This window comes from Lynx rufus, unplaced genomic scaffold, assembly GCF_022079265.1.
Source record: "Lynx rufus isolate CCGP_SWC_20201006 ecotype Redwood Valley unplaced genomic scaffold, mLynRuf1.p SCAF_17, whole genome shotgun sequence".
Taxonomy (NCBI): domain Eukaryota; kingdom Metazoa; phylum Chordata; class Mammalia; order Carnivora; family Felidae; genus Lynx; species Lynx rufus.
In genome coordinates, this window is record NW_025814831.1 from 48,053,087 (window position 1) to 48,065,683 (window position 12,597).

At 41.6% G+C, this 12,597-nt stretch overlaps 1 protein-coding gene across 1 annotated transcript in view; it reads left to right on the plus strand.

Annotated features, from left to right (window-relative positions):
- Positions 1-4,405: 4,405 nt before the first annotated feature.
- The window catches only part of ERO1A (endoplasmic reticulum oxidoreductase 1 alpha), a 45,936-nt gene continuing 37,744 nt past the window's right edge, over positions 4,406-12,597 (plus strand). The window contains exon 1 of the mRNA XM_047079650.1: positions 4,406-4,564. Coding sequence (XP_046935606.1) covers positions 4,451-4,564 — 114 coding nt within the window. The 5' untranslated portion in view covers positions 4,406-4,450. The remainder of the gene's footprint in view (positions 4,565-12,597) is intronic.

Here is a 12,597-nt window from a genome sequence, read left to right on the forward strand (position 1 = left end):
TGGTTGATCAATAGATCAACCAATCTATTCATTGGTGAAAAAGTGGGAGAAACTGAGGGTGGCTTCCTACTTTCTAGGTGTCTAGATATGGATGGTGGTGTGACCAAACAGTTCTAAGAAAAGCAGATGGTTGTGTCCAATAGGCAGTTGGATTTTGAAGCTCAAGGGAGAGATCTGAAGTGGAAAAATAGATCTGAGAGTCATTGGCAGGGAGGAGGTATTTAAAATCATGAGACTGGTCAAGCTTCTCCAGGGGCGAGTATAGAAGAAGAGGACTGGACAGAGAATAGAATCCTGGGGAACACTCACATCTTAGAGGTGGGCTGGGGGAAAGCCCACGAAGGAGACAGTTAAATAATATTATAAAAGTATAAGGAGGGAAGGGTGCCTGGGTGGCTCAGTCGGTTAAGCATCTGACTTTTGATTTCAGCTCACGTCATGATCTCATGGTTCATGGGATCAAGCCCGTATTGGGCTCTGTGCTGACAGCATGGAGCCTGCTTGGGATTCTCTCTTTGTGCTCTCTCTCTCTCTCAAAATAAATAAACATGCTTTTAAAAAAGAAATGTGTAAGGAGAATCTGGAGTGTTTGGTACATAGAAAGTAGAATCGAAGGAAGGAGAAATCAGCATTGTCAAAATGCAGCAGAGATTTCACGATCTCATGAAAATGGTAATTAATTTGGCCATAACAAGGCCAGGTATAGAGGAGTAGGAAGGTAGAGTTGGAAATCAGGCCGCACAGTGGGGTAAGGTATAAATGGGAACTTATCAGTTTCTACTATATGTAGCTTGTTCTTCCAGGAATATGAGGGAGAGGAGGTGAAGATAGAGCTTAGGTGGTATTTCTCCCCCAGCTCAAATAATCTCAAGCATCTTGAGAGAAAATTCTAGCAATGTACCATGTGTACATTTATAGTCAATGAATATTAGATAAATAGATCTAATAAAACCTTTAGGTTTTTACTTAGCCTTTTTTCCTCTTGAGTGTCATAATACTCCTTTTCCTTGACCAAATTTTTCTCTTTAGATTAGTTCCTTCTAGCCTACTCAGTGCCAGAAAATGTTTAGGTACCGAGAAGCTCCCTACGTAAATCTCCATGCCCCATTTTGAGAAATTGGGCTCAAGCCATTTCCTGCTTTGGTCATTAAAAATAATAATAACAGCTGTTGTTTACATAGTAATCAGAATTCCATCAAGAAATGCTGTGTACACTAAATCTAAGTTATGTTGTTGTTATAATCACTAGTATTAGAATAACTAGATGGCCTTGTTCATCTGTAAAAAATTTAATGTTGTTTAGCTAAGGTATAATAAATTGGAGGCTGGACTTTTGGAAAGCAAAGGTTGAACTATGTACCCTGTGGGTGCTCCTTAATAGTTCCTGAGTGACTAATGAGTTATTGCCTAGGCCCTAACACAGGTGAGATGACTGCCAGAGAAGGCAGAGTGGAAAAACTGAACTCACACAAAGGACCAAATTGAAGGATTCTTAGGGAAGTGTCAGTGTAGTTACATCAGGTGCACAAAACTGGATTTTGCACATTCTAAAGTCCCTTACAAATCTGAGAGGAAAAATGATAATTATCAAGATAATAGGGGCGCCTGGGTGGCGCAGTCGGTTAAGCGTCCGACTTCAGCCAGGTCACGATCTCGTGCTCCGTGAGTTCGAGCCCCGCGTCAGTCTCTGGGCTGATGGCTCAGAGCCTGGAGCCTGCTTCCGATTCTGTGTCTCCCTCTCTCTCTGCCCCTCCCCCGTTCATGCTCTGTCTCTCTCTGTCCCAAAAATAAATAAACGTTGAAAAAAAAATTAAAAAAAAAAAAAAGATAATAAAGCAAAATCCAGCAATCCCACTTCTGGGTGTATATGAAACCATTATCTTGAAAAGGTGTCTGCACTCCCATGTTTGATGTCGCCTATTCCCAATTGCCAAAGTTTGGAAACAACCTAAGTGTCCAACAATGGCTACATGGATAAAGGGGGTGTGGTATACATATACAATGGGTTATTATTCAGCTATGAGAAAGAAGGAAACCCTGCTGTTTGCTACAACATGGATAGGCCTTGAGGGCATCATGCTAAGTGAAATAAACCAGACACAGAAAGACAAATGCATGGTTTCACTTATATGTGAAATTAAAAAAAGAAAAATAGGGAGACTTTGGTAAAAGGGTATAAAGCTTCTAATATAAGATGAATAAACTCTGAGGATCTAATGTATAATATGGTGCCTATCGTTGGAAACACTGTATTGTAAAATTGAAATTTGCTAAGGGAGTTGAACTTAAATGTTCTCACCAAGAAGGAAGAAAGGGTAAATATGTGAGATGATGGATGTGTTAATGGACTTGATGGGGGATCCCTTCACAATGTTATCTGTATACCAAATCATTATGACATATATTTAAAATTTTATTAGTCAATTATACCTCAAAGCTGAAAAAACAATAAAATAAAAAATAGTCTTATATGGTGATTGTTTCTGATTACAAGTTTGCTAAATTTGTTGTGGGCAAGAGTTCAAATCTTAAGAATGGAAGCTTTCATCCTGAGAACATTGACAGTTTTAAGCTCTCCCAAATTACAGGCTTATTGCATCAGGGTGAAATCCAGAGCTGATTCATGTTCAGATTGCTTCCTTCTGCAGTTTTAGGCTTTATTGTTTAGTTTTTCCATTTTCATATTATGTCTCTTATTTTTCATAGATATTTTGATATCTTCAGATATTAATACTGTTGCCAGTATTAATATATATTATATACATTAATATATATAATATATATATAATATAAAACATTCATTCATTGTACAAACACTTGCAAAGAGAAGCTTTGTTAAGGTATTGAGAGTCACAGGTATGTTTGTGACATAATCCCTGCTTAAGGAGTTTAAAGAGATTACGATTCAGTTGTAGAAACATGAAGTAGAAATGTCATCAAAGATCACCTGTTAAGTTACATGGGGTGTCTCTCCATGTGCAGGGATTGGGCCTTCTGTATCTTCATATCTGTAATGTCAAGCTCAGTCTGGCATAGAGTAAGTTTGTTGAATCAAAACTCATTTAGAGACTGGAAATGGGTGAAGAGGAAACCAAGAAGACCACATAGAAGAGGGAATGAGTGAGCTGGGTTGGGCCCTGGAGAGATAAATAGATACGTACACAGGTCTGATGAAAACGAACTTCCTAGGTAAAGAGGGAGATTGGATTAATAAGTGATGGACAGACCATAGGTTATGGGCATTGAAGTAAGAAATAATCTGAGTTTGAGTCTCATCTCTATCATACCATGTGACTTTGAGTAACATATATAAACTTTCTACGCTTATATTTCTCAGCTAGAAAACAGAAGTAAAACCTATTTGGGGCCTACCATATCCTAAGCTAGTTCATTAAATGGTGGCTTTTAAAAAATGACATACCAAAAAATTTTTAATTTGAAATTTTAATGTGTAAGGTGTTGGGAAGCTTTCCAGTTTCACCATGAAAATTTCTCCTGGGGGGGGGGGCGGCTTTTAGACTAGACCCATGGCTGGGAGTTATAGGACATGGCTCTCTCACTATCCAGCTCGCCCCTTGCTCTCACATCATCGCCTCACTCTGGGCCTGTTTCCTCCTATGAAATGAGAGGGTAGTTTCCACCTGTGCTGACGGATACAATAGCCACTCGCTACATTTGACTACGAAATGTGGCTAGTTTGCATAAAATGCACACCAGATTTCAAAAACAACACATAAAATATAGATAATTTAATATTGAGTGTATTTTGAAATGTTTTGCACATATTGGTTTGAATAAAATAGATTATTAAAATGAACTTCACCTGTTTCTTTTTGCTCTTTCGATGTGACGACTAGAAACTCTATAATGCAGCCCTGGTCTAGGTTATCACTCATAATCCCTTTCAGCTTTAAGACTGTCAGGGACACTGTGGATGCGTAATTGGTACGGTTTGACTTCCTGGTCTGGAGAGACCGAAGGATTGGCCGGGACTGCGCGGGGTGGGGCGGGCCCTGCGGGGAGACCCAGACCCCTCGGGTTTCTCGCTCGCTCGCGCGGTGGCGGCGGGAAGGACCCCCAACGCCCGCGCTGGGGTTGAGGCGGGCGAGCCGGGGCCAGGCTCCAGGCACCGGGCGTTGGGGGCCGGGGACGGGCGCGGTGCTCCGGGCGAGGCCGAGCCGGGAAGCGGGCTCGTGCGTCAGCCTCACGCGCGGGGAAGGAAGCCGACCCGAGGCCCCGGGCGGCCGGAGCGGGCGCCTTGGCACGTCCGCAGGCTCAGCCGGGAGGTGGCGGCCGCTGAGAGGCGGGAGAGCCGAGGGCGGGCCTGGGAGGCGGCCGGGAGGTGGGGCGTCGCCGGGGGCCGAACCGCGCGGGCTTCATCAGCGGACGCGCGGCCTGCGCCCGAGTGCTGGGACCGGGAGGGGCCGGGCGACGAGCGGCCAGAGCGGCTATGGGCCGCCGCTGGGGCTTCCTGATCGGCCTCGTGGGGGCCGTGTGGCTGCTCGGCTCGGGTCGCGGTGGGCAGCAGTCCCCGGAGACGGCGGCGCAGAGGTGCTTCTGCCAGGTAAGGGTTGTGCGCGGCCGCGCGGCCGCTCCCGGTGCTTCCCGCCTCCGCCCTGCGCTCTGTCCCGCGCACCCCGGCAGGTGAGGGGCTAGGAGTGCCTCTGCGTCTCCACCCTCCGGGATGAGCCCCCTGAGCTTCTGCTCCCTGGCCGGGCTCAGCCCTCTGCGGCTTGCCTGGCGTGGTCTGTACAGTTCTCCCACCGCAGCCTGGACGTCAGCGTGCCCTCCGGCGCTTCGGATCCGTTGTTGGGGGAGAGGTGTGGGTGCATGCTGTATGATTTTACAGAGTTGGTTTATACATCTTTGTTGGTCTTCCCTGCCCGGGGAGGGCGTGCACACTGTGCACGCACACTCAGTATTTGCTATTTTCGCGGAACCTGGGTCTTCCTAACTTCTAACTTGACCTGGAACTGCGTACGATGTGTTCATGCTAGGTGCCTTCGCCATCCTTCCTGGGCAGGGTACGCCTTTGTAGGGTGGGGGAGGCTACTTTCAGATATCGTTGTCAGGCAGGAGAATCGTTTCGTGAGGCTTTCCTGTTTCTAAGCCCATCTGCCTTGTGTTTTTGAGGCCGCGGCTTGCAGTGTCTACTCGCCCTGTGTGTCCTTTCTATTTACTAAATGTAATGAGATTCTCTTACCGTGACACCCATTTGGCTGGTCTGAATTGGGAGGATGAGCCTTACCCCTCAGCGCACAAGTTTGATTACAAGCTTATTATGATCATGAGATGTGGGTTCCTTGATGAAAAAAAAAACATTAAAGAAATCTAGAGGTTTTCTGGTCTACATGATCCTGTATTTTAATATAATTACTCTTAAAGTCACGTTTTGGTTGGCTTCTGTTGATAAAAATTACATTTTATACAAAATTGAGGTAGGCAATCCAAATTTTTCCTTTTAAGTGGATTTTACCATTATTTTTTTTTATCAGAAATAACATTTGTAGGGACAATGCTACTATTTCACAGAGGAAAGAAACAGCTTTACATATTATGGGAGGAAGAACTGTCTCTTTCACTTTTATATTCTTGCATCCTGTCGTTTTGCTGAATGATTTGAGGTGTTATCTGGCTATGAGTAAGAGGTTAAAAGGAAATTGCTGCTTTCCAACTAAGATGGAAAAGCTCCTATACGTTGCAAACTGCATACAGTCCAGTACTTAAAAGGAAGAAGGTTCATTTTTCTTCAGGTTACAAATATAACATAACACAAAGTGTAAACATTTAAAAATAAAGTAGAAATAAGAGACTTCAAAATAAGGTATTTAGTGTTGAAAGAAGATGTTCAATATAACATTTTCAACTATAGTCTAGATTTTTAGATAATGGAATAAAAGTACATGTTGAGCTTTCAACTTTCACTTTCCTCTCCAATAACCTTTTTAGATATCTGATTAAAATTGGGGAGTTTTAAATTTTTCACACTTTTTGCCTTCTGATTAGTATTTAAGCTTCCCCCCCATTTTGTAACATTTTCAAGATTTGAATACTCCCCAACACAAAAATCTGTTAGATCCCTTTCTTTTCCATTTAGAACAAAAGTGACAGGTTTTTGTTTTTTTTTTTTTTTAGAATCAACTTTAAAAAATAATAAATTGAGGGTCCCATAGTAAAAAACAAATTTAAGAAAAATTAAAAATGATCCATTTAAATCAACTTAAGAATAGAGACCTTCAATTTCAGTTCAATAGACTGAAAAAGAATACATTTTAGTTCTACTATGGTCAGTAATGGAAGAGATAGGGGTAAGGTGGGAAATGGGGAGAGGGAACAAGCAATAACAGATATGAAGAGAAAGTTGGAGACAAGCATATAGATGTGAATGGAAACGAGACACACACACACAGAAATAAAGGAAATAAATGGTGGAAGAAAAGATAAGGGGAGATGAATGGTGGAAATTATTCATTCAACAAACATTTATACACAGTGTGTATGTTGACCTGAGTGTTTGGAATATAGAGATAACTATGGTGTGATCCCTGCCTTTAAGAACTTACAAGTTAGTGAATAAAGTTCTTTGGAGATTGGGGAGAGGCAGAGATCCTAAGCATTTTAAAAAAACAAGTGAGAAGGGGTGCCTGGGCTTAGTTATGCATTCAACTTCAGCTCAGGTCATGACCTCACAGTTCCTGAGTTCGAGCCCACATAGGGCTCTGTGCTGACAGTGCAGATCCTGCTTCAGATCCTATGTCTCCCTCTCTCTGCCCCTGCCCTGTTCTGTGGTCTCACTCTCAAAAATAAATAAACATTAAAAAAACAACAAGTTAAAAAAAAAATTAATAAAAAAACAACAAGTTAGCAGGGGTGCCTGGCTGACTCCGTCATTAGAGCATTTGACTCTTGATCTTAGAGTTGTAAGTTGGAGTCCCATGTTGGTTGTAGAGATTACTTACAAAGTAAAATCTTAAAACAAACAAACAACTCAGTAAATATTGCTAGACACTAAATCAAAAACTAAATGTTGACCTAACGTTTAGAAATACGAGTTAAAGGGGCATCTGGGTGTCTCAGTTGCTTAAGCAGGGGACTCCTGATTTGGGCTCAGGTCATGATCTCATGGTTTGTGGCTTCCAGCCCCGAGTCAGGCTTCAGGTTGACAGCTTAGCGTGGAGCCTGCTTAAGATTCTCTCTTTTCTGGGGCACCTGGGTGGCTCAGAAGTTTAAGCATCCGACTTCGGCTCAGGTCATGATCTTGAGGTTTACCAGTTGAAGCCCTGCATCGGACACTCTGCTGTCAGCACGGAGCCTGCTTTGGATCCTGGGTCCCTCTCTCTGCCTCCCCCTCTCTCTCAAAAATAAATGAACATTTAAAAAAAAAAAAAAAAGATTCTCTCTGCCCATCCCCTGTTTGTTCTCACACTCTCTCTCTCTGTCGAAATAGGTAAATAAAACCAAACAAACAAACAAACAAACAACACAAAACCCTGTTTAAAAAAATATTTCAAGTTAAAATCTCTCATTCTCTTTGCCGTAACCAATTAGCTGCAAAGTTCTGTTGAATCTGTTTTGTTAATAGACCTTTTCTCCCTGTCTGTTGCCACTCTCTCGCACCACTTCTGTGAATTATGCATCATCATCCCTCATTACCCTCTTGCATGGGGGCCCGGTATAGGGGTTCAGTTAACAGAATATCAGCTCTAATTTGAGCCAAAGCAACATGTGGTTCTGTAGCCTTAGAAAGTCATTGAAGTAAAATGTGCAGAGCTCTACAAATAATCAGATTAAATTTAATAAACAGTCATGGAAGCCTACTGTGAACGAGTTTTAAGAGATCAAAAAATAAACTAAAAATTTAAAAATTTAGTCCCATTTCTTGATACTCTAGAGTACTGAGCCTGGTACATAATGGGTGCTTAGCAAGTATTAGGCAAGTTATAATACAGGATGTTAGCACTATGCTAGCAGGAATATATTCTTTCCATTTTCTGCTGAGTGGGCCATTTGCATGTTTTTCTGGAATTCATCTTTCAGATGGGTGGATAGCTCCAAATGAATCTTTAAAGTTAGTCAGTTACTACATATGTCTGTTGACATCAAATCCTACTAAAACCATTTTCACTGTATGTTGTAAGTTCTTTTGATAGCAGTGCTTCTGTGTTAGTTGCTGCAAATAAGTGATAGATTGCCTTAGACTTGTAAATCTTCCTTATATACAGCTTCCCACTTTTTATTTTATCATTCTATTTAAACTTTTTTTTTCATTTTTGCACAGAAAATTGGCCTTTTCCTCCCCTTTTGGTATACAAGCCTGTAACAGTTTGTGTAAAGAACCCCATGATCATGACCTACCCTTTCTTTAAACCAAAATAATATTTGTATTTGTTGTAATAGGTATGAGCTTCAAGTAAATGAAGATTCTTAAAAATTTTTTTTTAATGTTTATTTATTTTTGAGAGAGAGAGAGGGAGAGACAGAATCTGAAGCAGGCTCCAGGCTCTGAGCTGTCAGCACAGAGTCTGATGTGGGCCTCGAACCCACGAGCTGTGGTATCATGACCTGAACTGAAGTCAGATGCTCAACTGACTGAGCCACCCAGGCGCCCCATGAGTGAAGATTCTTCAGACAAGATTTCTTGTTTTCCTTTTGACAGAATTTCTTATTTCCTTTTCCCCATTATGCACCATTAGAGAGAATGAATGTAACAGAACTTTAGTCTCAATGCATGGAATCCCAGGATTAAGAAGTAAACTCAGAAGAAATATTGAAGCCCAGATATGGAGGCAGTGTGGACATGTTTTTCATTTAAATTAATTAGAAATGAGTTTGTAAAACTCCCATGTAGTCCAAATGTTTTATTAATCATATTATGGCTAGTGCTAATAACACTCAGATACACTTACTTATGAGTGTAGTAAATCTCTATCAGGCTAATGAAAGGGGAATAGTTCAGATCATCCAAAATGACTATTTCAAGATGGATTATTTTCATTTGGAGTGCATTGTAGATACACTTGCCTACATCTATTTCAGCAGATTTACCTGTCTAGTGTCTTATTTAGCTCAATTTCAAAAATAGTTTTTATTTGTTAGAGTGGCTAGGCCACAGAAGAGACACTTGGGAATATGTTGCATGGTAGGTGGAAATAAGCCTGGATTGAAACTTAGTCAGAGGGATCTTTGAAACAGGTTATACTGGAGAGATGTCCATTGTCTCTGAGTACTTAGTGCCTTCCAGGCCTTTGTGAACAAAGCATGTGGAACAAAGCATGTGTCTCATTGGTTGCTATACATACGTTGGGTTATTTAACAACAATTTAAAGTTGTAAAGACTAAGGCTTTAAAGCAGAAATAGCTCGTAGCATTCTGTGTCCTTGGAACCACCCAGTATAGAATCTTTGGTGTTTTCCTTGTTTCCATTAACAGAGGTGTCTCTGTCAACATTCTTTGTTTTTTTTGTTTTTTTAACTTTTGAAAAGTTTATTTAGAGCGCGAGAGAGTGTGTGCTGGAGAGCTGGGGAGGGCAGAGAGAGAGGGAGAGAGAGAATCCTAAGCAGGCTCCATGCTGTCAGCGAGTTTTATTAATTTAAGTAATCTCTACACCCAACATAGGGCTTGAACTCAGGACCCTGAGATCAAGAGTTCCAAGCTCTTCTGACTGAGCCAGCCAGACACCTCCATCAATTTTTTTCAATGAATAGTTTTCAAGTTCTTTTTAATAGTCACAGAACACTCTAAAATTACATACAACTAAAGGTCTTTGCCAAAAAAACCCACTTTGAGCACTTTTAAAAGGTATTTCATATTTCATACAAGTATGAGGACTATATTCTCAAAGTGCTTTGGAAAAAAATGATAGTCTGGTAGGACTAGAAGTTGTTGGCACAGAAGGAAACTATTTAGAATTTTTTTTTTTTGTCTTTCATTGTAAATTAAAGAGTACCTGTAAGCAGAAAATAGGGAACAAGCAGGCCCATGTTATTTTCTTTTCTCTTGCCTTTTATATTTTGGTATTTGGTCCAAACCAGTCAGAGTCCATGGAGAAAGTAATTGAGGCTACCTCTGCAGCTAACTTTTGGCTGTCTAGATCTATGTTCCAGTGGGGTGACAGATGTAAAAGTTTTGGAAAATTTTAGCTGCAAACTTGGCCTTTTTTTTCTTATCCATTAAAAAAAAAATGTGAGTTGCTTTGGGGTAATTGTTCGTCCACTTTCACCAGAAGCATTTAAGCAGTGGTAGGGTAATACTAACATTGGCATTTATATTATGTCATTTCATCTTGATATCAACTCTTCGAGATTGGAACTATTAGTATTGCTATATTGTGTTCACATGGGAAACTAAGGCTTAAGAGAGGTTAAAAAAGTTGGGTATGTTTAAAATTGGTAAGTAGCAGAGATGGGATTCAACCCCAAGAAGGCTTGAGTCCAGGGCCTACGTGCTAACCATTGTTATATATTGCCTCCTTCTTCAGAGTATATAGGAGGGGATTGTTGTGTGCTTGGGAGTTTGCAGTAGAAGGGCCTTCAAAAGCTTTTCAACTGGTAAGAGACTAGGACTTTAAGCCGGGTGACATTATGTCAGGCCTACCCTGGTCCTTATATCTACATTCCTCCGCAAGGGCCTTCTATTTGCCACCTATTAGTTTGGCTCCGTACCCAAGGCTGATTATCACCTAAAGCATGGATCAATGAGCTTCAATTTTTAGCATGCATCAGTCACTTTGTGCATGTGTGTGGTAGGGAGCGCGGGGTGCATTTAAAAAAAAATTCAGATTCTTGGGGTGCCTGGGTGGCTTAGTCAGTTAAGTGTCCGACTTCGGCTCAGATCGTAATCTCATGGTTTGTGAGTTAGAGCCCTGCATCTGGCTCTGTGCTGACAGCTCAGAGCCTGGAGCCTGCTTCAGATTCTGTGTCTCCCTCTCTCTGTCTCTGCCCCTCCCCTGCTCTCTCTCAAAAATAAATAAAAATTTAAAAAAGAATTTAAAAAAATTCACATTCTTATGGTAGGGTCAGAATCTGTTTCAGTTTAGGAGATAGTGTGACCATTATTTAAGCAGCCTTAGCACTTCCTGAAGCTGCCACACAGTTCACAGTATCAGGTCATCCTTGTTCCAGATCAATGTGCATCTTTTGGTGTAGGTACTAAGACTGCTCTGTTTTCCAAGATTCTGCCCTGGGTCTGTTAATTGCATTTCTTCCTTAATCTTTTCTTGAGACTCTATTCCTGTAACATGCCTGGTTCTCTAGTTTCTAGAACTGGACCTGGCATCATGCCTGCCAACCTTTCTTCCAGTGATCAGGTTCTGCCTGTTGGCAGGCTTATCTGAACTGTCACATGGCTTTGGTTTCCAAGTATCTTCCTGCCTCTCCTTTGCTGGGCCTTCTCCATCTATTGAAATTCCTCCAACCCTGCCCTACCTCCTTAGCTGCCCTGCTACCTTTTGTTGTAGTTGGAAATACCTCCTGCTCAATTTCGTAGGTAAAGGTCAGAGGGTTTCCAATCTACCATTGTCCTGTCTTCCCTCTTCGGGATCTCTGGGCCAAAGCCATCTCTGCGGTGAATGCACCTTGCATTCCTTTATGGTTTGTGGCTTCTTCTAGCTTCCTTTGTAGTTAAGGTATAGATTGGTAAAATGTTGGATGTGATGGGTTATTTGCCTTCGCTGCTTGCTGCCCTTGCTCTGAGTGCATTCCTACTACTTGGATCTGTGTAGTCTGGAGCACAGAGCACTACCATAGATGATGTGAGGTACCTAGTCATCATCAGACTGTGATGCTGGTCTCCAGCGAATGACAGTGACAGTAGACAGCATCCATTCATTCATTCATTCATTCACACATCCACTTCACAAATAAATATTGAGCATCTAGTGTGTGCTTTCTACAAGTACAGTGCTGAAGACTGGGAACACAAAATGAACAAACATAATTTGCTCTCAAGGATTGTAAACTCTAGAGGGAGGAAGTGAACTATATAAATGCAAAGGAGTGAGGTAATCCTTATGTAGGAGTATGTGGAATGCCATGGGAGCACATAGGAGACAGTTAACCCAGCAGGGGATGAGTGGTACCCCAGGGGTAGCTTTCCAAAAGAGGTGATGCCTGAACTTGAGTTTCAAAGATAGATTTTTACCTTAAAAATGAATTACTTCAGGGGAAAAATTAATTGCTTCAAAACCATTCTCTTGTGTTTTTTTTTTTTTTTTTTTTATGCACTTGTTTCTTTTTTGTGACCTACTGTCCCTATCAGGCATGTGTCCCTTTGGCATTTGTAGTCTCTGTGCCTGTTATTTCTTTGTGTAATAATTTGTATCCAAGAGGAAAAAGTAGCTATTTTATGTCCTTAGAAGTTCTGCTTTTAAGGCACAAAAGAAAGAGGTGAAAAATCAAATCATCTAGATTAGAAGCACTTCTGTTTTTGGGTGACTGAATGGCTCAGTCGGTTAAGCGTCTGACTTCGGCTCAGGGCATGATCTCACAGCTTGAGAGTTGGAGCCCCCATGTCGGGCTTTGTGCTGACAGCTGGAGCCTGGAGACTGCTTCAGAGTCTGTGTATCCCCTTCTCTCTGCCCCTCTCATGCTTATGCTCTGT